Source organism: Danio aesculapii, chromosome 23 (genome assembly GCF_903798145.1).
Source record: "Danio aesculapii chromosome 23, fDanAes4.1, whole genome shotgun sequence".
Classification (NCBI taxonomy): Eukaryota; Metazoa; Chordata; class Actinopteri; order Cypriniformes; family Danionidae; genus Danio; species Danio aesculapii.
Window position 1 is genome coordinate 47851960 of NC_079457.1, and position 22070 is coordinate 47874029.

The 22070-nt window shown below is 37.7% G+C and overlaps 2 protein-coding genes across 2 annotated transcripts in view; both read right to left on the reverse strand.

The window, feature by feature from the left end:
• Positions 1 to 15732, reverse strand: part of rabggta (Rab geranylgeranyltransferase subunit alpha) — a 36781-nt gene extending 21049 nt beyond the window's left edge. The window contains exons 1-5 of the mRNA XM_056449654.1: positions 15639 to 15732; positions 12317 to 12342; positions 12090 to 12200; positions 3699 to 3823; positions 1160 to 1347 (exon numbers count right to left, since the gene is read on the reverse strand). Of these exons, the coding sequence (XP_056305629.1) occupies positions 1160 to 1347; positions 3699 to 3823; positions 12090 to 12200; positions 12317 to 12319 (427 nt within the window). The 5' untranslated portion in view covers positions 12320 to 12342; positions 15639 to 15732. The remainder of the gene's footprint in view (positions 1 to 1159; positions 1348 to 3698; positions 3824 to 12089; positions 12201 to 12316; positions 12343 to 15638) is intronic.
• A 4269-nt stretch (positions 15733 to 20001) lies between these two features.
• The window catches only part of stxbp3 (syntaxin binding protein 3), a 37812-nt gene continuing 35743 nt past the window's right edge, over positions 20002 to 22070 (reverse strand). The window contains exon 19 of the mRNA XM_056449370.1: positions 20002 to 21140. Within this exon, the coding sequence (XP_056305345.1) occupies positions 21040 to 21140 (101 nt within the window). The 3' untranslated portion in view covers positions 20002 to 21039. The remainder of the gene's footprint in view (positions 21141 to 22070) is intronic.

Below are 22070 nucleotides of genomic sequence, written 5' to 3' on the forward strand. Positions count from 1 at the left end.
TTTATGCACTGTGTTTGTCAAAGTTATCTGTAACTCAAGTGACGGCACTCTGTATTTAGATTTTCACTTGTATGCTGGCTTTGTTAAAACAGTTAAAACACTCTCAAATCGCTTTTAATTCATTCATTCATTTTCTTTTCGGTTTAGTCCCTTTATTAATCTGGGGTCGCCACTGCGGAATGAACCGCCAATTAATTGCAGCAGGTTTTATGCAGCGGATGCCCTTCCAGCCGCAACCGATCACTGGGAAAAATCCATACACACTCATTCACTACGGACAGTTTAGCTTACCCAATTCACCTATAGCGCATGTGTTTGGACTGTGGGGGAAACCGGAGCACCTGGAGGAAACCCACACAAACACGGGGAGAACATGCGAACTCCACACAGAAATGCCAACTGACCGAGCCGAGGCTCGAACCAGCAACCTTCTTGCTGTGAGGCGAATGTGCTACCCACTGCGCCACCGTGTAGCCCCAAATCGCTTTTTCGGATTCGAAAAACTGAAGAAATTGAACCCGGTTCGAATTTTTTTTATGACGTACGAAAGTTTAAGGCAGTGTGTCAATATGATTCGCAACGTGAGGTGGAATTTATTTTTTAACGTTCGAAAATTACGGATTAAAACTTCAGAATCAGTGTGCAATACCCTTAACACCGTGTCCTAACTAAACATGATGTAACAAAATTTCAGCGATAAGCAATTTGGCTGACCACACCAAATGTGACATGACACGGCAGAAACTTTTAACCCCTGAGTGCTGTTATGAAGCGCACAGCTCTTATCGCTGCAGCGTATGCCAGAGTGTGTGTGTGTGGTCACGTGATGTGTGCATTCAGCGGTATAGTGTGGACGGAGAGTTGTTCAGATGCGCAGGGTAAAACGTCAGTGTGGACGCGGATCGTTTTCATTCTAAAACACCGCTTTAAAACTAAAACGTATTCGTGTAAACGGGGCCTCAGTTAATTTAATCAGGCGTGTTTAATTAGGATTGGAACTAAACCGTACAGAGCTGTGGCCCTCCAGGAACTGAGTTTAACACCTCTGCTTGAGCAGTTCGTCCAGCATAATTCTGTAATTTCATACATAACAGCATCAAAAAGTCTTTTGAGTCTGTGTATGAAACTGTGTATGAAACTCTGTGTATGAGAGTCTTACAGTTGCGTTCGTCCAGGCTGAGGCAGCGGTCACAGAGGCCCAGCTCGCGTGTCCAGTCGGGCTTCGGGAGACGCGTGGTCACCCAGCTGCGGTGGTGCCAACAGCCGTAAGATTTGGGGTTGACTTTCAGACAGGCCTCAATGAAGTGCAGTTCAGACTCATACAGCTTCTGCACCTCATCCTTCTCTCTAGAGGACGACAGACAGATATTTATCACAACTAAAACAATAAAATCAAAAAACTGAATTATTAGCCCCCAGTATATTTCCCCCCCTATTCCTGTTTAACGGAGAGATTTCAACACATTTCTAATCATAATAGTTTTAATAACTCATCTCTAATAACTGATTTATTTTCTCTTTGTCATGATGACAGTAAATAATATTAGACTAGATATTCTTCAAGACACTAGTATTCAGCTTAAAGCAACATTTAAATGCTTAACTAGGTTAATTAGGGTAAAGTTAGGGTAATTAATAGAACCAGACAGAATCTGCGGGTATTTTTTGCTATTTCTGTGCAGAATTTTGTTAAAAATCTGCTGATTTATGGTAAATGATTTTGGGAGTATCGTAACTAAAACATTAATATATTAAATTAAAAAATAATACCTTTTTAACTTTTATTTAATGTTTACAATGCAAATCCAATTAGATCCACTTATTTGGTAAACAAAGCAAGTCTCCCATATTGAATATATCTACTAAAAAACAGAAAAAATGACTTTACAAACTGTATTGTAAATAAATTATTTTAATATTTCCTTATTAGTTAATAATATTACTGAAATTTATATAAAACTGAATAAATATAAATTTATACACATTTACACAAGTAAATAAACAGACTTATGGCCCGTTTCCACTGAGTGGTACGGTACGGCTCGGTTTGGTACTGTTTCCACTGTCAAAAGGCGTACCGAACCGAACCGTACCACTTTTTCGGCACCCTTTCGTTTACTGTTTACCAAACACGAGACAGGGTACCAAAAGGCGGAGCTTGACGCGCAGCTGAACGCTATTGGTTTACAGAGATACGTCATTCGCTTACACAACAAGCCAGAATGAAAACAAAAAACCTGCCATGTTTAAAATACACACACAGCCAAAAAATTACAGCGTAATTATATATACATATAATAATGAGCCATGGTTGATCTGGACTCAAACAAACCTTGTCGTCGTCTTGAGCAACAGCCACAAAGCTGTGCGAGAATGACGTCGACTGAAACTTTCTGTCATCCACCACGCCCACCAAAAGGGTACCCTTGGTAGTGGAAACGCAAGCCTGATAAAGGTGACCCGTACCGACCCAAACCGTACCGTACTGTCCCAGTCAGTGGAAATGAGCCATTAATGATGTGCTAAAAAACTGCAGAATTCTGTGCGCGCAGATTCCGTGTGGGACTGGTAATTAGGCAAGTCATTGTATAACAGTGGTTTGTTCTGGAGACAATCCAAAACTAATATTGCTGAAGGGGGCTAATAATATTGACCTTAAAATGCTTTTAAAAAAATTAAAAACTGCTTTTATTCTAGCCAAAATAAAACATATAAGACTTTCTCCAGAAGAAACAATATAAGAGAAAATACTGTGAAAAATTCCTGAATCTGTTTAACATCATTTGGGAAATCTTTGGAAAAAAATGGCACTCGCTGCGGGTGGAGGGATGCACACAAATAGTCTGGAAGAGTGCTGATACGGGCAGAATATCTCACGGCAATCAGCCAATCACATTCCAGAACTAGGAAAAATTGTGTGTATGCAGGGGCGTAGCAACTGAGGGGGACGGGGGGGATCCGTCCCCCTCACTTTTAGAGACAAACCATTTAGAAACAGGTGATTAATAATTATATGAACGTATGATCTCATACAGCCGCCCCCCCCACACTTTTAAAATGTCCGCTACACCCCTGTGTGTATATTCGTGTAGTGTATGTTATATATGCACAGTGGGTAAAATAAGTAATTGAACACGTCATGATTTTTCCCATAAATATATAAATATATAAGCAGCTATTGATATGATATTGAACTAAATTTTGGTAAAACCCCCAAAAAACCAACGTACAAAACCCAAACATACAAAAAAAACTATTAGTTGTGTAATAACAAATGGCATGGCACAAGCGGACAGTGCTGAACTACTGAAATGTACTAAATAGTTTGTATAAAAGGCTTGTATGGTAATGAAAGCATTAAGACGCCTATTGTATGGAATTCAGTGTGTGAGTGAGTTCTGTGGGTCTCGTCTATCTAATCTGATCTTCATTCATTCATTCATTTTCTTTTCAGCTTAGACCCTTTATTAATCCGGGGTCACCACAGCGGAATGAACCGCCAACTTATCCAACTTATGTTTTACGCAGCGGATGCCCTTTCAGCTGCAACCCATCACTGGTCTTGTCTGTGTTTATGAGATAAAACAAAGGCCCTGGATGTAAGATAAACACACACACACACCCAGATGTTGTAGGTGGTGATGATTATGTGGTGTGTGTTCAGCAGTGGTGTGTATGTTTGTGTGTGTGTGTATTACCGCAGTGTCTCCAGATGCAGCAGCACTTCTCTCCTGTAGTTCCAGAGTGTGGCGAAGTCTGGGTTTGAGGACAGAAGCTGCTGTGTGAGATCAAGAGCCTCCTCGTCATGTTCTCCAGCGCTCCTCTAAAACACACACACACACACCAATGAATACGCATAGACACTCAAACACACACACACACACACACTATCAACAGTTCGAACACCACTGACCACACACACTTCATTATCAGCTCAAACATCACTGACTACACACTCACAGACAGACACACACCAATGAATACACTCAAACACACACACTTCATCAACAGCTCAAACACCACTGACTACACACTCACAGACAGACACACACCAATGAATATGCATAGACACTCAAACACACACACACTTCATCGACAGCTCAAACACCACTGACTACACACTCACAGACAGACAAACAGACAGACACTCACACAGTATTTCTCTCACTCACACACACCCATACACACCCTTGTAAGGGCCCATCTATTTTTCCTATGACGGAACTAACAGCATGGGTGAAGGTTAAATGCATGTAAGCCTTTGAGCACATGTGAAAAGAAATATTTTTATTCATTAAGATTTATTTTAATTTGTTTCCAACTCCGAATTTTAATCTGACTCCAATTCATAATAATTTTAGATTTATCTAATTCAAGCTGATTACCTTATAGGTTGTGATTCGGTCTAATTTAGATTGATTAACCTAATAAATCCTTATTCTCAAGTAATGGTTCATCATTTACCCGAAGTCGCTTAGAGTCAGTATGCTGGCCAGTTACATCTGCTCACGGACACAACCTCGCCAGTTCCGATTCTTAGCCGATAAGCTAATTTCCTTTAAATAATAATAGGCCGCCCCATGCTTGCACATATTTAAAGAAAAGTTTAATTTAGCTTAGTCAAAGAATATAACTGAAAGCTACTTCCTTTAAGCAATAATTGGCCGCCCCATGCTTGCACATATTTAAAGAAAGTTGTATTTAGCCCCCTAATTTATATTATACTAAGTCAGTGATTGTCAGAAATCATCAGGTCTCTAATGCTGTGCCCATGCTCCATCCATTGATCCTGAATGTATGACAAATCCTGGTCGTAAGCTGCGGAAACATCAGCCTAAACAATCTACTAGATTTAAATGATTTCAGGAGATATTAGAGTTAAACAAGAATTTTACATTTATTTGTCAGGCAAAGATTTTCCATTCCAATTCACATAACTAAACAAAATAAGCCAATCAAGATTGTACAACATCAATTATTCGAAGATACATTTAAGTTAGAGATTAATACCTGACCGTGTAGAAATACATTGCAGCATATAAGTCCTGATGCAGAGCTCAGAGACTCACAAACTGCAATGGGGTATCCTGCCTACAGAATCCCACAGACACTTCTGCACCCTTTGCCTAAATACTCAAATCGTCATAAATTCAAGACAATAAAAGCTTCACCAAGACACTTGCCTGGTCATGAGTTGATGTAAAGACCATTTGCCCTGGAGTGGAGCATCTGGCAAAAATCTTATCAAAGTCAAAACCCAAATTAACTGATATACGGGAGATTGTAAAATATTACAGTGAAATTAAGACCACTTTACCAATCACACAGAGAGATTTAAAATGACACCAAACATGAATATAAAGCCACAAGATACACCATATTAAAAACTTAAACATTCTGTGTGGAATGTGAGTGAGCTGCTCTGGTGGAGAAGGTAAAGTCCAGGGCAAAGAGGGGGGCTCAGGATGCATGATCGAGACAACCCGAACAACTGGTTTCTAGCTGATCTTCTTCTCAGATTAGAAAGTTTATTGTTTTAGTGCTTGACCATTTGGTGGTCCTGTCTCGTGTGGAGCTCCTTAACCGTTTTCAGGGTTTAATATTAAGGAGAGATATAGCCATCCTTACAGATTTCCTCCCCTGGTCCCTTGGAGCAATTCTGAGCAGTCTCTCAAGGGGCCACAAGATCATAGTTTTTGGATGGCTTTGGCGAGCATTGGTGTTGATTGTAGAAACAATGTCATCACCTGAAATCACAACATTAAAAGCAGCTTCAACATTAAGATGGAGTTATATCGCTGAACCCCACAGTCTTTTTAGTTGTAGGCATGCTGTGTTGAGCTTGGGCTCAAGTGGCTGCTCAGGCATTTTTGCCATCCGCTTCGTTGTATTTGTGTCCATCTGTGGTGGTATTCAGTCTATAGAATGACAAAGTTCAGTGCATTGATCAAACAAGTTGCAAATCTCATTGCACTTTGAGAAACATTCATGTGCATTAGATCCTCCCCAGGTCATTATCAGTTCCACTGGAAAGACCTTTGTCAGCGTCAGACATAAGGTGAGGTTCACAGGGCAGTTCATATATTTATAGGTTAAGGACCAACGTCACTGATGATGCTCCACTTTATGTGAGACAGCTGAATGACCATGCAATAGTTGAATATCAATGAGCTTTGCATCACTGTAGAATGGGTAAACACAAAACACAATAACCATCTTCAAAGTGTGAGAGGTAAATAAGGTCTTAATAAGTCCTAAATTTAGTGCTAGTAAATTCCCAGATGCTTCACTTCCATGATGAATGACAGTATGGTATTTAAAAATATTTGATAAGAGTAATTTAAAGGAAAGGTGCAAAAGCCAATATAACCAGTATTTTTACTAGTGGTATGCATAATAAAAAATATAACATCAATAAGAAAAATACACAATTTCACAATTACAATCATAAAATTGTCTATATAAATGGTTCAATTGAAAAAACATTAATGCAGACCTAAGGTTTGACTAAATCAACAAGAGAATGAAAATTCAAACAAAATAAGATTTTAAATCTTCAGGTTATTTTTTCTCATTCTTTGTGTATCTGATGTACAGGCTAAAGTCACATTCAACAATGCAGAATTTTGTTAAATTGCTAGTGCCTGCATTTTTAGATTTTAGTTGTTCTTATCAATTTTGAGTTTTCAAAAGTCACTGTTGGAAAATAGTGGGCCCTACTATTTTGCAACAGGGCTAATGAATAAACATGAATGAATTGAACATCTAAATAGACTAGTAGTCTCATTTAGATTTTGCTAATTCACAAGTGAAATAGTTTGTTATGTGACTGTAGCCATGCATAAGTCTTCTGTACATTACTATATCAATACACAGCAATTTGAAAAACCACAAAGTTGCAAAATTGTTTACCACAATTGATATTTAAGTAATATTTCCACATTGTCCTATATGTATGAAGTGAATAATGTATGATAGATTTGAATGATGTAAATAATTTTAACCTGGATAGTCGACATATACCAGTTAAAAATACTGAGGTTGCAGTAATGAATGTATGTTGTGTGTGTTTGTGTGCATGAGATGGGTAAGGTTTAGTTATAATTTGTGTTGCAAAATTTAGATCCAGCGCTACACTGGGAGGCCATGTAGACAGGCAGTGTTAGTGTATTTATTGGGTATGATTGGCCTCTTTAAGTACCTTTATAACCCATCTTATGTCAAGCTGTGTGTCCTGTCTGAATACAGGCAGGTTTGGGCAGACGCCAACCTGAATGGTAAAATATGCAGAGAGAAAAAACACAGTTTTATCTGAGCCTTTACACAAATTATATTAAAATAGATAGTACTACTTTAATTTCCCATTTATGGTCTTAGCTAGACATGTTTTATAACTGGCATCAACTTACATGCCATTAGAATTTAGTTTGTGTTGGTTTACAAAGACATCTTATTATCATAATCATGTTTTTGCAAAGCAAAAGGTCAGATCAACTGAGCATTGATGGTCAAATTTGAGCATATCCTTTTAAATTTCTTTAGCTTTTGAACTTTCAGTCTGCCATAATGTGAGTTTATGTGTGTGAAGATTTGAAATGTTCTCTGTGTGGCAGTGTTTCAGCTGAGGCTATGTGTTTGTGTAAACATGCTCGCAACAAAGGGTGGAAGTTTTACGACAGTGTGTGAAATTTAGTCCTGTTGTAACAGGGAGCCAGGATGGAATTTGAGCATGAGATGTGACTGTGATCTGGCTCAAAATACTTCCAAATCAATGTCTTTTAAGGAGCATGATAAAGTGCAATGTTTAAGGCTGAATCCTGTAAGAAAGCATTTCCATAGTTACTGCAGTTATTACACTGGAGCCACAAGGCAATTCTATACTCCTGTTTGTAGTTTAAACTCCAGCTAGATTGAGGATAGCAGAGTTTACCACTTTTAGGAGATGAGACTCATCCAACATATAAACACAAGTACCTTAAAATTAATGAATTTCAGCATACAGTTAATTCCTTATTTATACATGACATGCGGTCTAGAATGCATCTGTGGCTTCTAAAACCTCAGACCTGAGAGTTTTTACACCTACAGTACATTAAGAAAATCATGTTTTAAGGAATTACTCAGTCTATGTGTACGTGTAGTATCACACAATACCATTGTGTTCTGTGGAAATGAAAATGTGTATAACACAAATATAACAAATTTGGAAATGCAAACAGGATCAGCAATTGTTAACTTTTATTGCCATTGCTACAGCGTTGTTTTTCACTGAGAGTATTTTCATTCCAATCAGATCGATTAGTTTAGTTGATAATTTTCGGGCATGTCAATTTCTCTCATCACAGATTTTTGCATTATTAGAAGTTAAAGAAATTCCTTCTTATTAATTTGATTATTTTTCCTTTCCGTTTCCTCTCTTAGCTACTTACTGTTTTCCATCTTTAACTATCTGCTGACTTCTTTTTAATGTTTTAACATTAAGAAAGATCCTCATTTTCTTGCTACATGCATTTACTCTCATTTTCACACCTGCTTTGTCCATTTTACACACTTCAATTTTCTTTTCCTTCCTAAATCATGCTGAATCTTAATGAGATTGGACGCCATTATTGGCTGTGATAATATACAATATCATAATGTTCTTACGATATAAATCATATTACCTTAACATAGTATACATTTTAAAATCATTTTATTACTGGTCTCTGGAGTGGCTGTTTAGTAATTTGTCTAGAATGACTGATTATCATCTTATTGATCTTTTGGAATGTCACCTTTTGATTTGGCTCTTTGCTACAGTTGTTCTTACATGTTCACTATCAGTGCAGGATCAAGTCACACTGGAAACCAGTCGTAAACTTTATTGCCTGGACATTTAGTGAATTGCAAGCACATCTCCAAGTCAATCATTGCTCGGTTTAAAGAATTTTGTGGGTTAGTCACAATTTTCTTATTTTGAGCTTAGTTGTTATTAGGTGAGCTTTCTTTTGTAAATCTTTCTTCATATGTGAATGTTTGAAAGTTTGGCACGTAAGGGCAAATGCAGAATACACATCTTGTAGATGTATGATCTTATCATGTCCAGTGTGGGGTGTAATTAGTTACGAAGTAAATAGTCACTGCAATTTAAAATTACCTTTTCGCAAAGAATCAAGTGAGAGATTATTTCTCATTCTTAGGTAGCTTAATTACAGTGACTTATAGTGTACTTGCCTTAAATGCTATATAGAAATTCAATGGTTCTATATAACTCAATTCCGATAAGTAAGGTGATATCATCTCAAACAATAAAATGTGAATTTATGAAATATAGTGTCATTTATTTGAAACATATTGTCTTTTTCTCAAAACAATACAAAAAATTCCTGATTGTTTATTTTCTATTGCCCATGCAATTTATGTGGAATTTTAGTCTTTAGTCAAGCAATCAAATTACTTATCAAGTAACCGAGTTACTTTTCAGGCAAAGCCATTGGAAACATAAATTAACTACAACTTTAGTGATGTAATTAATAATTTGTTTCTTCTGTCTTTAAAGTAACACTCCCAACACTGACCATGTCCTTATCTGCCTTACAGCTTTGAACCTCATAATAGTGTAATAATTTAACTATTTAGACAGAGTCTTAAACAGCATTTAAAAAACTATTTTCAGTGTTTTTATATATCTCTTGGAAGACTTTCATTACATTTAATACAAAGATTACAATAAGAATTTCCAATTAATCTAATTACAAATTTCAAAATTCTTGAAATATAAATGCTGCTTGTTTGCAGTGTTGCAAAGTTATTGTAACTTGCGCAATAAGCAACCCTTAGTGGAAACAGTTATATTCAGAATTTAGATTTTCATTTGCTGCTCTCTGTTAAGTACCAGAATAAAATTTGGATGATGTTATTCCATCTTAAAATTTAATCTCTTGAAGAGATTTTGAGAATTTCGGGTTTAGAGCTTTCATTCTTCTCCCACTCTGCTGCTATTATGTCCCTGACGAACAATGTGGTTTTGTCTAATTCTTAAGCCCAACCAGATTTTTACGGTCTCTGGTCTATCCTTTTTGAGTATTCCGACTCATTCTACAAAATGTGTCTATATAAGATGCATTTATCTTTCCCTCAACACTTTAAAAGGCAAAATAATTGACTTACCTCAACAGTTGGAAGAAGAAGAGAAACTCGAACCTCTTGTTTCGGAGCAATTCTTTTGAATCTTGCGCTGAAAGACATCACTCGCCTGAAACTTTATGGGAGATCACTAGGGTCTGTCACCAATTGTAAGGGCCCATCTATTTTTCCTATGACGGAACTAACAGCATGGGTGAAGGTTAAATGCATGTAAGCCTTTGAGCACATGTGAAAAGAAATATTTTTATTCATTAAGATTTATTTTAATTTGTTTCCAACTCCGAATTTTAATCTGACTCCAATTCATAATAATTTTAGATTTATCTAATTCAAGTTGATTACCTTATAGGTTGTGATTCGGTCTAATTTAGATTGATTAACCTAATAAATCCTTATTCTCAAGTAATGGTTCATCATTTACCCGAAGTCGCTTAGAGTCAGTATGCTGGCCAGTTACATCTGCTCACGGACACAACCTCGCCAGTTCCGATTCTTAGCCGATAAGCTAATTTCCTTTAAATAATAATAGGCCGCCCCATGCTTGCACATATTTAAAGAAAAGTTTAATTTAGCTTAGTCAAAGAATATAACTGAAAGCTACTTCCTTTAAGCAATAATTGGCCGCCCCATGCTTGCACATATTTAAAGAAAGTTGTATTTAGCCCCCTAATTTATATTATACTAAGTCAGTGATTGTCAGAAATCATCAGGTCTCTAATGCTGTGCCCATGCTCCATCCATTGATCCTGAATGTATGACAAATCCTGGTCGTAAGCTGCGGAAACATCAGCCTAAACAATCTACTAGATTTAAATGATTTCAGGAGATATTAGAGTTAAACAAGAATTTTACATTTATTTGTCAGGCAAAGATTTTCCATTCCAATTCACATAACTAAACAAAATAAGCCAATCAAGATTGTACAACATCAATTATTCGAAGATACATTTAAGTTAGAGATTAATACCTGACCGTGTAGAAATACATTGCAGCATATAAGTCCTGATGCAGAGCTCAGAGACTCACAAACTGCAATGGGGTATCCTGCCTACAGAATCCCACAGACACTTCTGCACCCTTTGCCTAAATACTCAAATCGTCATAAATTCAAGACAATAAAAGTGTCACCAAGACACTTGCCTGGTCATGAGTTGATGTAAAGACCATTTGCCCTGGAGTGGAGCATCTGGCAAAAATCTTATCAAAGTCAAAACCCAAATTAACTGATATACGGGAGATTGTAAAATATTACAGTGAAATTAAGACCACTTTACCAATCACACAGAGAGATTTAAAATGACACCAAACATGAATATAAAGCCACAAGATACACCATATTAAAAACTTAAACATTCTGTGTGGAATGTGAGTGAGCTGCTCTGGTGGAGAAGGTAAAGTCCAGGGCAAAGAGGGGGGCTCAGGATGCATGATCGAGACAACCCGAACAACTGGTTTTCTAGCTGATCTTCTTCTCAGATTAGAAAGTTTATTGTTTTAGTGCTTGACCATTTGGTGGTCCTGTCTCGTGTGGAGCTCCTTAACCGTTTTCAGGGTTTAATATTAAGGAGAGATATAGCCATCCTTACACCCTCATACACAGACACATGGTCTCTCTCATACACACACACGGTCACTTTCTCACACACGCAAACACTCTTCCACATGCAAACAGACACACAGTCTCTCATTTATACACACACACACACGTGAGACTATGTGCTATCATTAACTCAACACCACTGACTACACACTCAAAGAGACACACACTCACTCACACTGTATTTCTCTCCTTCACACACTCTCTCTCTCTCACCAACCTCCACCCACACACACACACACACACGCGCGCACACACACGCACGCACACATACACACACACGCGCGGTCTCTCTCATGCAAACACTCTTGCATATGCAGACACAGTCTCTCAAATATACACACACATACACATGCAGAGCTCTGACCTTCTTCAGCACAGAGTCGCGGGCGCACACAAAGGCCTTCAGCTTCTTCTCTCTCTCCTTCCTCTTCTCCTCCTCCTGCTGTGCTGTCGTCTTCACCTTCACACGGCCGTGCTGTACATCAAACACACACACGATTCCTCAAACCATCAAATATCAAACATTCCTCCTCAAATAAAAAGAGGAAACCACAGGAACGACAGGAAACCAGCACAGAAACACACACTCACCATAATTCACCAGCGGATGGACAGATCTGCACAGGAGAAAACACAGAGAGATCAAGCTTTAACAATCTAATAAATAAACTTATATACATACACTACCTGACAAAAGTCTTGTCGTCGATCCCAGTTAATAATAATAATAATAATAATAATAATAATAATAATAATAATTATTATAATTATAATAATATCAAATAATAACTTGACTTCTAGTTGATCATTAGGAAAAGTGTCAGAAGATGGATTTCTCTGCTGAATCATCTGTTGATCTGCATCCCAATCATCACCAATACTACCGGAGACCTACTGGAACCCACATGGAGCCAAGATTCTCACAGATCAGTCAAGTTTGGTGAGGGAGAAATCATGGTTTGGGGTTCCATTCAGTATGGGGGCGTGCGAGAGATCTGCAGAGTGGATGATCAACATCAACAGCCTGAGGTATCAAGACATTTGTGCTGCCCATTACATTACAAACCACAGGAGAGGGACAATTCTCCAGCAGGATAGCGCTCCTTCTCATACTTCAGCCTCCACATCAAAGCTCCTGAAAGCAAAGAAGGTCAAGGTGCTCAAGGATTGGCCAGCCCAGTCACCAGACATGAACATTATTGAGCACGTCTGAGGTAAGATGAAGGAGGAGGCGTTGAAGATGAACCCAAAGGATCTTGATGAACTCTGGGAGTCCTGCAAGAGCTTTCATTCCCATTCCAGATGACTTTATTAATCAGTGATTTGAGTCATTGCAGAGATGTATGGATGCAGTCCTCCAAGCTCATGATGGAGTCAGACACAATATTCATTCTGTTTCCACTGCAGCATGAGCACATATTCTATACTGGACATTATTGAAGGTTCAGTGAGCAGACTTTAGTCTAAGCAGAGTCAGACCTTACTGTTCTAAATAAATAATATAAAAATCAAGGCATGATCAGATTTTATTTGACAATTTTAACAAAAATATACAAGTCCAGTTAGACTAATTCATACATATTTTAAAAACCGTCGAGGATAAAATACACAAAAAAGCCACAGGCTTATTTCCATTGTGGTCCTCGATATTCTTAAAAAATTAACCAGCAAATCATAAATGGAGGGCAAACATCGGCTCAGCAACTCGGCACAACAAAATCCTCAACTTCAACTGTAAAACAACCACTTTCTAATATCCCTTCTAAAAACACTCTCAATCTGAATCTCTTTACAAATCGTAGGCAACATTTTCTAAGCAACAGAGCTAGTACACAAAATATTTAGTACACAATTTTGGTTAAATAAGCGTAATCTAGAGGCCTTTGAATTTCATTAAGCCAGTTAGTGATTCACAGTTTTTTTAGTGAAGGAATAAACATTTGAAAATGCTTTAATGCCCTTAAAGGGACAGTTCACCCCCAAAAATACAATTTTACATCATTTATTCTCCCTCAAGTGCTTCCAAATAGTGACGTGACGTTGTGCGCCGAGGCTTCGAAGCATGTATCAAAAAACGACACATCTCGCAGTGAAGCAGTGTACCGGAGCTTGATTCGTTTAGCCATCATCACGTGATCAGTGACGTCCGAAGCTTCACTTTCGCCTATACCCACGTGACTGCTTCGAATTTTGATTCAAAGGTTTAAACACCCCCATGGGTTAGTAAAGTGTATAGCGAGAGATTAGGCGTCGATTACATACATTTCTACTGCTTCAAAGCACTGCACCGGGTCTTTCACCAGTAATTCATCTAAAATACAACAGTAATTTATAGAGAAAAGGTTTTGAGCCATACTAAAGTGTATTAGCGTGTTTTTTACAACTATCTTTAAAGAAAAACACTGCATATCGTAGTATAGTGGTTAACGGAGACCAGCTGGCAAGTGCAGCCCGAGCTCACTCACATATCCTCCTCCTTAGAGCATTCGCCTCCCATGCAGGATTCGCTGGTTCGATCCCCGCTTGGAACGAGGGACGAGTTGGAATACAATAAATGTAAATACTATTATATATCTTGGATTTTACTTCAGTCATCGGTGGTGTAATGTAATATACCGTATGTGTAAAAACTACAGTAATTGAGTCATTTGTTTATATTACTGTTGTTGTATTACTACATGAATGAGTTGGTCAGTTGTAAACATTTGATATTATTGCAACACAGTGCTTTCCACACTTTAACCAGAAGAGGTCCTCATCGAGCTCTGATTTAGAAAGCTTCGAGTAACGAACTTTTTCCCAATACAATTGAGTCGAGCGCTTCACTGGTTCAGAAAGCTTCATTTCACCATCACTACTTCCAAACCTTCATGAGTTTCCTTATTCTAGTGAACACATACGAAGATATTTTCGAAGAAACCTGAAACCATTTACTTGCATAGTAGCAAAACTTATACTATAAAAAGTCAATAGTTACAGGTTTCCAACATTCTTCGAAATATCTTCTATTGTGTTTACTCATAAAAAGATACTCATGAAGGTTTGAAGTGAGGGTGGGACATAGGGTAACTCCTCCCATTCATAAAAAGCAGCCAATAGCGTTTGGCTTTCCTCACAGCTCTGCCAGTAAGAATAGTTGAGCTCAAGCGCATCAAATGAAAACCAAATGAGAAGAGGGGGGCGGGGCATGTCAAATACTAGAGCGCATTTGATTGGTCAGATGATTGAAGCATGAGGTGATGTCAAAACAAGTGTCGCTCCATTTAGGTGGAAGTGACAACCTGCACGTTTGAATGTTTAGATCTTCTAAACGCGAATTTTGCCACTGTTTTGGAGCACACTAGCTTATAGATATAGTTAAAGCAAACATTTCGATAATAACATCTAAGAAAACGTCATTTTGATGTCACGGGACCTTTAAATATCCAAAGCCAACGTCTAAGTGTGCGAATATATGACAGAGTCATGGCATTTGTTCACTTTCATTTGTTGATCAGATATAATTTAGCTGTAGCTGGGGAAAATATAGAGAGAATTCATTCTCCGGGTCAAGTTGGACGGTCATGTGTATTCACGTGATATTGAATGGGTTGTATGGTTTAAATGGAGTGTATTTCATATAGCAGTGTGTGTATTATCGACCCAGCAGTCTCAGAATAAAGCTCAAATCTCATTTGAAATGTCAGATATAACACCAGCAAACACTTTCTGTAGTTTATCTATCTATAACACACGAGTTCAGCTCTATAAAGCGCGCACAGCCCTGAATACACCTGAATGATGGATCTGTCACACTCTTCTGCACAATCACTGCAGCTTCACAGCCTGATTTCTGCCTCGACACGCGGCTTTACTCACACACAAACACCACACATATTCAACAGCTTTACACAATTAAAAGCTTGTGTTTTACCTCGGTCTTTGAATGCAGACTGAGCTGGGTATGTCATAAATGCCGAGCTGTACTACAGACAAGTTTTCCGTCGCCTCAAAAAGACGTCATGGTCATGTGTGCGTCCAGCAGCGCCCCCTAGAGAAGAGAAAAGCCGCTGCGTCTGTTATATTAGCCACGTTCCTAAAACACCATGTTTAAAACTTTAGCTTTATTATACATATGTAAGAAGTAATAATTTATTTAAAATGTATAATAAAATATTACATTATAAAATCATATATATATATATATATATATCTAATGTTGATGTCTCATATTGACTATTAATACATTATTTATTTATTATATGTTTAAAATATCTAAAATAATAAGCATAATAATAATAATAATAATAATAATAATAATAATAGTAATAATATTATCACACTCCTCAGCCTCCCTGGGAAAGTCTATGCCAGGGTACTGGAGAGGAGAATCCGGCCGAGGGTTGAACCTAGGATCCAGTAGGTTTTCGTTCTAGCCATGGTACAATGGACCAGGTCTATACATTCACCAAGGTGCTTGAGGGCTCATGGTAGTATTCCCAACCAGGCCACATGTGTTTTGTGGACTTGGAGAAGGGAGTGTCCCTCATGACATTCTGTTGAGGGTACTGTGGCGTCAGAGGCACTCTGTTAAGCGTTATCTCGTCTCTGTATGAACAGAGTAGGAGTTTGATTCGCACTGCAAGATCTCTGTAACAATCGGCCGAAATGAGTTTCCAAGGTGGCAAGGCGCACCCTTATGGATAATGTGAGGAGCTCTGTCACCTGGGAGGAGATCGGAGTAGAGCCGCTGCTCCTTCACATCGAGGGAAGTCAGCGGAGGTGGCTCAGGTATCTGTTTCGGATGTTGGAGACCTTGGGGAAGACGCAGGACACACTGGAGGGACTATGTCTCTCGGCTGGCCTGGGAACACCTCAGGATCCCCCCGGTGGAGCTGGAGGAAGTGTCTGGGGAGAGGGAAGTTTGGGGTTCTCTCCTAAGACTGCTGCCCTCGCGACCCCACCCCGGAAAAGCGGTTGAAAATGAATGAATGAATGAATGAATGAATGATAATAATAATAATAATAATAATAATAATAATAATAATAATAATAATAATAAAAATAATAATAATAATCATCATCAGGTTAATTTGTTGTTAAAATTGTATTTTTTTTACTTAGAAATGCTAAATTATTTAAAACAAAACCTGCATACTTTTATTACTTTATTATTATTATTATTATTATTATTATTATTATTATTATCGTTATTGTTGTTGCTATTATTATTATTCCCATATTATTTATAAAATGTGCATACATCCGATCACATTATTTACCCTATGCGCAAGATATAAGACTTAAAATAAATATTTGTAACTACGTAAAAGTCTACTGAACAAAACTAAATAGAGAGAAATATTTAAATGATATAAAAGTCAATGGTTAGTTAAATATGAATAAATAAAATAGATATATTTCAGGCCTCCTCTAGGTGGCAGTAGTGTAAAAGGCAGAAATCTTCTTCACTTTCTGGAGTGTTTCCCACAAATAAAGCTGATATATCGGTTTTCCGTCAAATAGAGCTGTGTAAGTGTATACAGGCTTTCACACACTGCTCATTTAGATGCCAAACACGCACATCCATGTGTTTTATATTGTAGATAAAGTCCCAAAAGAGGACAGATTTGATACGATTATTCGCCTCAGCATCGTCACGTCCTCCGAGGGAATCCGTCCATTGTGAAGCTGTAAAGCAGGAGTAACCAGAGAGCCTAAATCTGTTTTCACAAACACTATCCTGTTACATCTGAGTGCTAAACCAGTGTTTTTCAGAGCCACGAAGGAATTTGAGGGTTAAATATATCGAGAAATGTGATGGACAGAGGCATAAGGCACATAAAATCACCTCGAGCGCTGTAAAAATCAACAAGTGACTCTCCGAAGACAAAATATATGTATAAAAGCGAACTAAAATCAGCCTAGTCTCCAAAGAAAACTACTTATATATAAACAGGCCTATAAATAAATATATATATATATATATATATATATATATATATATATATATATCGAGGGAGAGTGGAGACAAGTGTTGCAACAAGACTTGCTGCTTTGTTTAGAAATGAGCTAGAGTGATGATATTCATACTATATATTCTGTTAGACTCTCATTCATTCTGAAAGAAATCAGTGATATGTGACCATCCATTCATTCATTTTCCTTCGACTTAGCCCCTTTATTCATCATAGGTCGCCACAGCGGAATGAACCACCAACTATTCCAGCATATGTTTTACACAGCGGATGTCTTTCCAGTACTGATAAACACACACACACACACACACACACACATACACTACGGCTAATTTAGTTTATTCAATTCACCTACAGTGCATTTGTGTTTGGACTGTGGGGGAAACCGGAGCACCTGGAGGAAACCCACACCAACACGGGGAGAACATGCAAACTCCACACAGAAATGCCAACTGGCCCAGCCGAGGCTCGAACCAGCGACCTTCTTGCTGTGAGGCGACAATGCTAACCACTGAGCCACCGTACCGCCACCATTATAAATAAATAAAGTAATTTTTTTTAATGTTCAGAAAATTTCTCATACAATCTAATCCGTTTTTGTGAAGTAATATTCACTCAAATGATTTAAATCACTGTTTTCTAGTCAAGTGTTAAAGCTATTGTATAGGAAATTTAAACGTAGTTGAGAGTTGGGACAGTCCCCTATCACAAAACTCATTTAACGCTTATCTTATTAACAATATACACTTTATTTTATTAGTTTCAATGTACTTTGATTTAAAAGAATTAATTCTTACATTAATTAATTCATTTCAAAGTTCAAAGACGTATTTTAGTAAAGCTTCAGTCTAGATTTTCAGTAAAAATATTGTGCTCAGATTTCATTGTGTACATCCATTCATTCATTTTCTATTCAGCTTAGTCCCTTCATTAATCAGGGGTCGCCACAGCGGAATGAACCATCAACTTATCCAGCGAATATTTTATATATAATATATACACACATACACACACACACACACACACACACACACACACACACACACACACACACACACACACACACACATATATATATATATATATATATATATATATATATATATATATATATTATATACAAAATATTGAAAAACTGCATATATCTTAGTATAGTGGCTTATTAAAGTTCATATTCTGCATATTATTCAATCAACATCTCTAAACCTACTCAATTACTACCTTAATAACTAATAATATAGAGCAAATTAGCAGTTTATTGAGGCAAAAGTCTTAATTAATGGTTTGCTAATAGCAAGAATTGCATATTTAAGCAAAGTGACCAATTGGTGTTAGCATCGGTAACATTGTAACATGTTAATGCTTAGAATATTTCTATGCTAACATGTTTCTAACACTTTATGCAAAGATTTTCTAAACACTGTTTGCATGTCTGGTGGCTCAGTGGTTAGCACTATGGCCTTACAGCAAGATGCTCGCTGGTTCAAGTCTCAGCTGGGTCATTTGGCATTTCTGTGTGGAGCATGTTCTCCCTGTGTTGGCGTGGGTTTCCTTCGGGTGGTCCGGTTTCCTCCACTAAATTATCCGTAGTGTGTGTGTATGGGTGTTTCGCAGTACTGGGTTGCAGCTAGAAGGGCATCTGCAGCGTAAAACATATGGTGGAATAGTTGGCGGTTCATTCTGTTGAGTGATAAGCGACAAGGGAAGAATAAAATGAATGTTTGTATGTCTTAAAAGGACAGCTCGACCTAAAAATGAAGATTCTGTCATCATTTACTGATAAATCCAGCCTGATCTCACGAGAAAACGTAAGTATTTTACGTTTTGACAGTTTAGTGGCTAATTCGTACGAATTCGTACGAGTTCAGTCATACGAAATTGTACAATTTTAAAAAGGAGGCGTGGCACCTAACCCCACCTCTAAACCCAACCGTCATTGGCGGATGAGCAAATCGTACTATATTGTACGAATTAGATCGTACGAATTGGTACGAATTAGCCACTAAATCAAAAAGTTACGAATTGCCGTGAGATTGTGTTGGATAAATCACGTAGTCTTAAACCACTGAGTTTCTTTCTGCTGTTATTTTGAAGAAAACTAGAAAAATCAGCCACTGACATCCATAGCAGAAACAAAAATATTACGGAAATTTTATATTTGGATGAACTATCCCTTTAACACACAGCAGACATGATATAAAACCTTCCTGTTTTAACATGGTTATCCTTTTAACAAGCTGCTAGCATATTTTACCACACAGTAGATGTGATTCAGCACATGTCTAGCATGATACCTTTAAAACAAACCATACACACACATTGAAATGACACAGTTTTATGTAGTACAGTTAAAGTACAGGTGAAATTAGCCCGACCACATGACAAACATTATAGAAACATTACAAAAACATAACAGGCGATTGAACCACGTCATATACGTCACGTCAGTTGTTCAATATCAACATCTAATAAATCCCTCTATTCTTTATTTTTAAGCTTTTTACACACACACACACACACTTGCAGCAGCACAAAAGCAAGCAGACAACGTTTATGTACAAATCGACCCAATTCGAGAACATAAAGGCGAACTTGAAACATCTCTTCAATAACAGTCAGAAGGTTTTTGCAAGTAACAATGGTTAGTGTGTGAGAGATAAATACAGAAAATGTTACAGAAAACCCAGTGCAACTATCGGCAGCGGTTTGTAAGGCCTCTGGTGTCTTTATTAATGTGCTTTTACTCTTTTCTATCGTTTTAAATGCGCTTTTACTGTATTAAACGTGCTTTTATTGCTATCAACGAACCAAGTCTGTAAACCTGTTGTATATTAAAGCGATTGTTCACCAAAAAAATTAACATTTCCTCAGCATTTGCTCACACTCAAGCAGTTCTAAACATTATTTAAACATTTATATAAACATATATTACTTACTTTCTTCTGCTGAACACAAAAGGAGATACTTTGAAGAATGTTGACACCGAATGTTGACCGCAATGAAGTCAATGGTATTCAGTATTTCTTCCTATGTGTTCAACAGAAGAAAGAAACTCACACAGGTCTTGTACAAGTGTAGAGAGAGTAAATGCTGACTGATTTATATTTCTGCGTGAACTACCCCTGCTTTTGTCATTTCTATTATACTTTATTGAGCTCTATTTCAACACGCTTTAGTGGAATTAGTCGTGTAACACTTAATATCCTGTATATAACCTGAACGCAGCATATTTAGGCATGTAATCCCTTAAGACTGTGGATCACTGTGTTTGTTTAATACAATGAATGAATGAATAGTGTGGTGTGAATGCGGATCTGTTCCCTTCGGTCCTAGATGATGGATTGCAGCGGGACGAGCTCAGACTCTGCCCTCCTCGATGGTAAAAGTCTCCATGGGTTTTTTCCCCAGGTTATAAATGTCCTCCAGGAGACTGCGAGGAGTGAGGATGTGTGTCGAGCCTGAGGACCATTCAAACATTAGATTTAAATCACGCAGAAATCACGAATCATCTTTTCTTACCTCTTTGACGGTGTCGTGAAAGTTCATTGCAAAGGAAGACATTGGCTTAGCTTAGAGTTAGCTTAGCAACCCAAACGCTGCTATCTCCACAGAGCTTCTATTGTTTTTTTGTATTTGGGTCTCCAAAGGACACGACATAAATAGAGAAGTGCTCACAGTTTAATTTAATTATGTTTTAGAGAATTATAATAAAGATATAGCTCTAGTATTTGACAAAGGACAGCTTCCAGAATCTCTCCCAGTTCAGTGCTGGATTCGGCTAAAACCTCCTCAAAGAAGGAGCAGCTCCAACCATATTAGACGCCGCTGTGGATTGTGCGCCACAACTTAAGTTTTTTTATTTGTTAAAATTGATCTACGACATAAATAGTGTCTAGCGTTAATGGTATGTTGTAGCGAGGACGTAAACAAGGATGTAAACATTAGGAAATGCTGTTTGGCACCGCTACAAATTCATATTTATCAGTCAAACCGCTGTAAACCCTCACAATCTTCACCAGCACTGCAGTGTCTCTCTATTCGGACGTTTCCCTGCGTTCTACACCTCAAATAACAAATTCGCAAAAGATATGAGAACTTTAATATTACACATGCTTATAAACCGAACATTTGTGAAAGACACTTGTCAAATTTATTTTAGATAGCAGGTATGACCGAACTGTTAACACTAGATGGCGAATTGCTAGTAGAGGCTTAATGTTTCCTTGTGACTTGGAGTCTTTCCGTGAATCACAACACATTAGGTTAGCTGACCAATCAGAGCCCCTCCAAACTAGTTTACAGGGCTGTATGTAGTGTATCTGATGCAGTGCTTCTTGTTTGGTGTGTGACCTTCTTTAAATAGTAGCTGCGTCCCAAATCATATACTT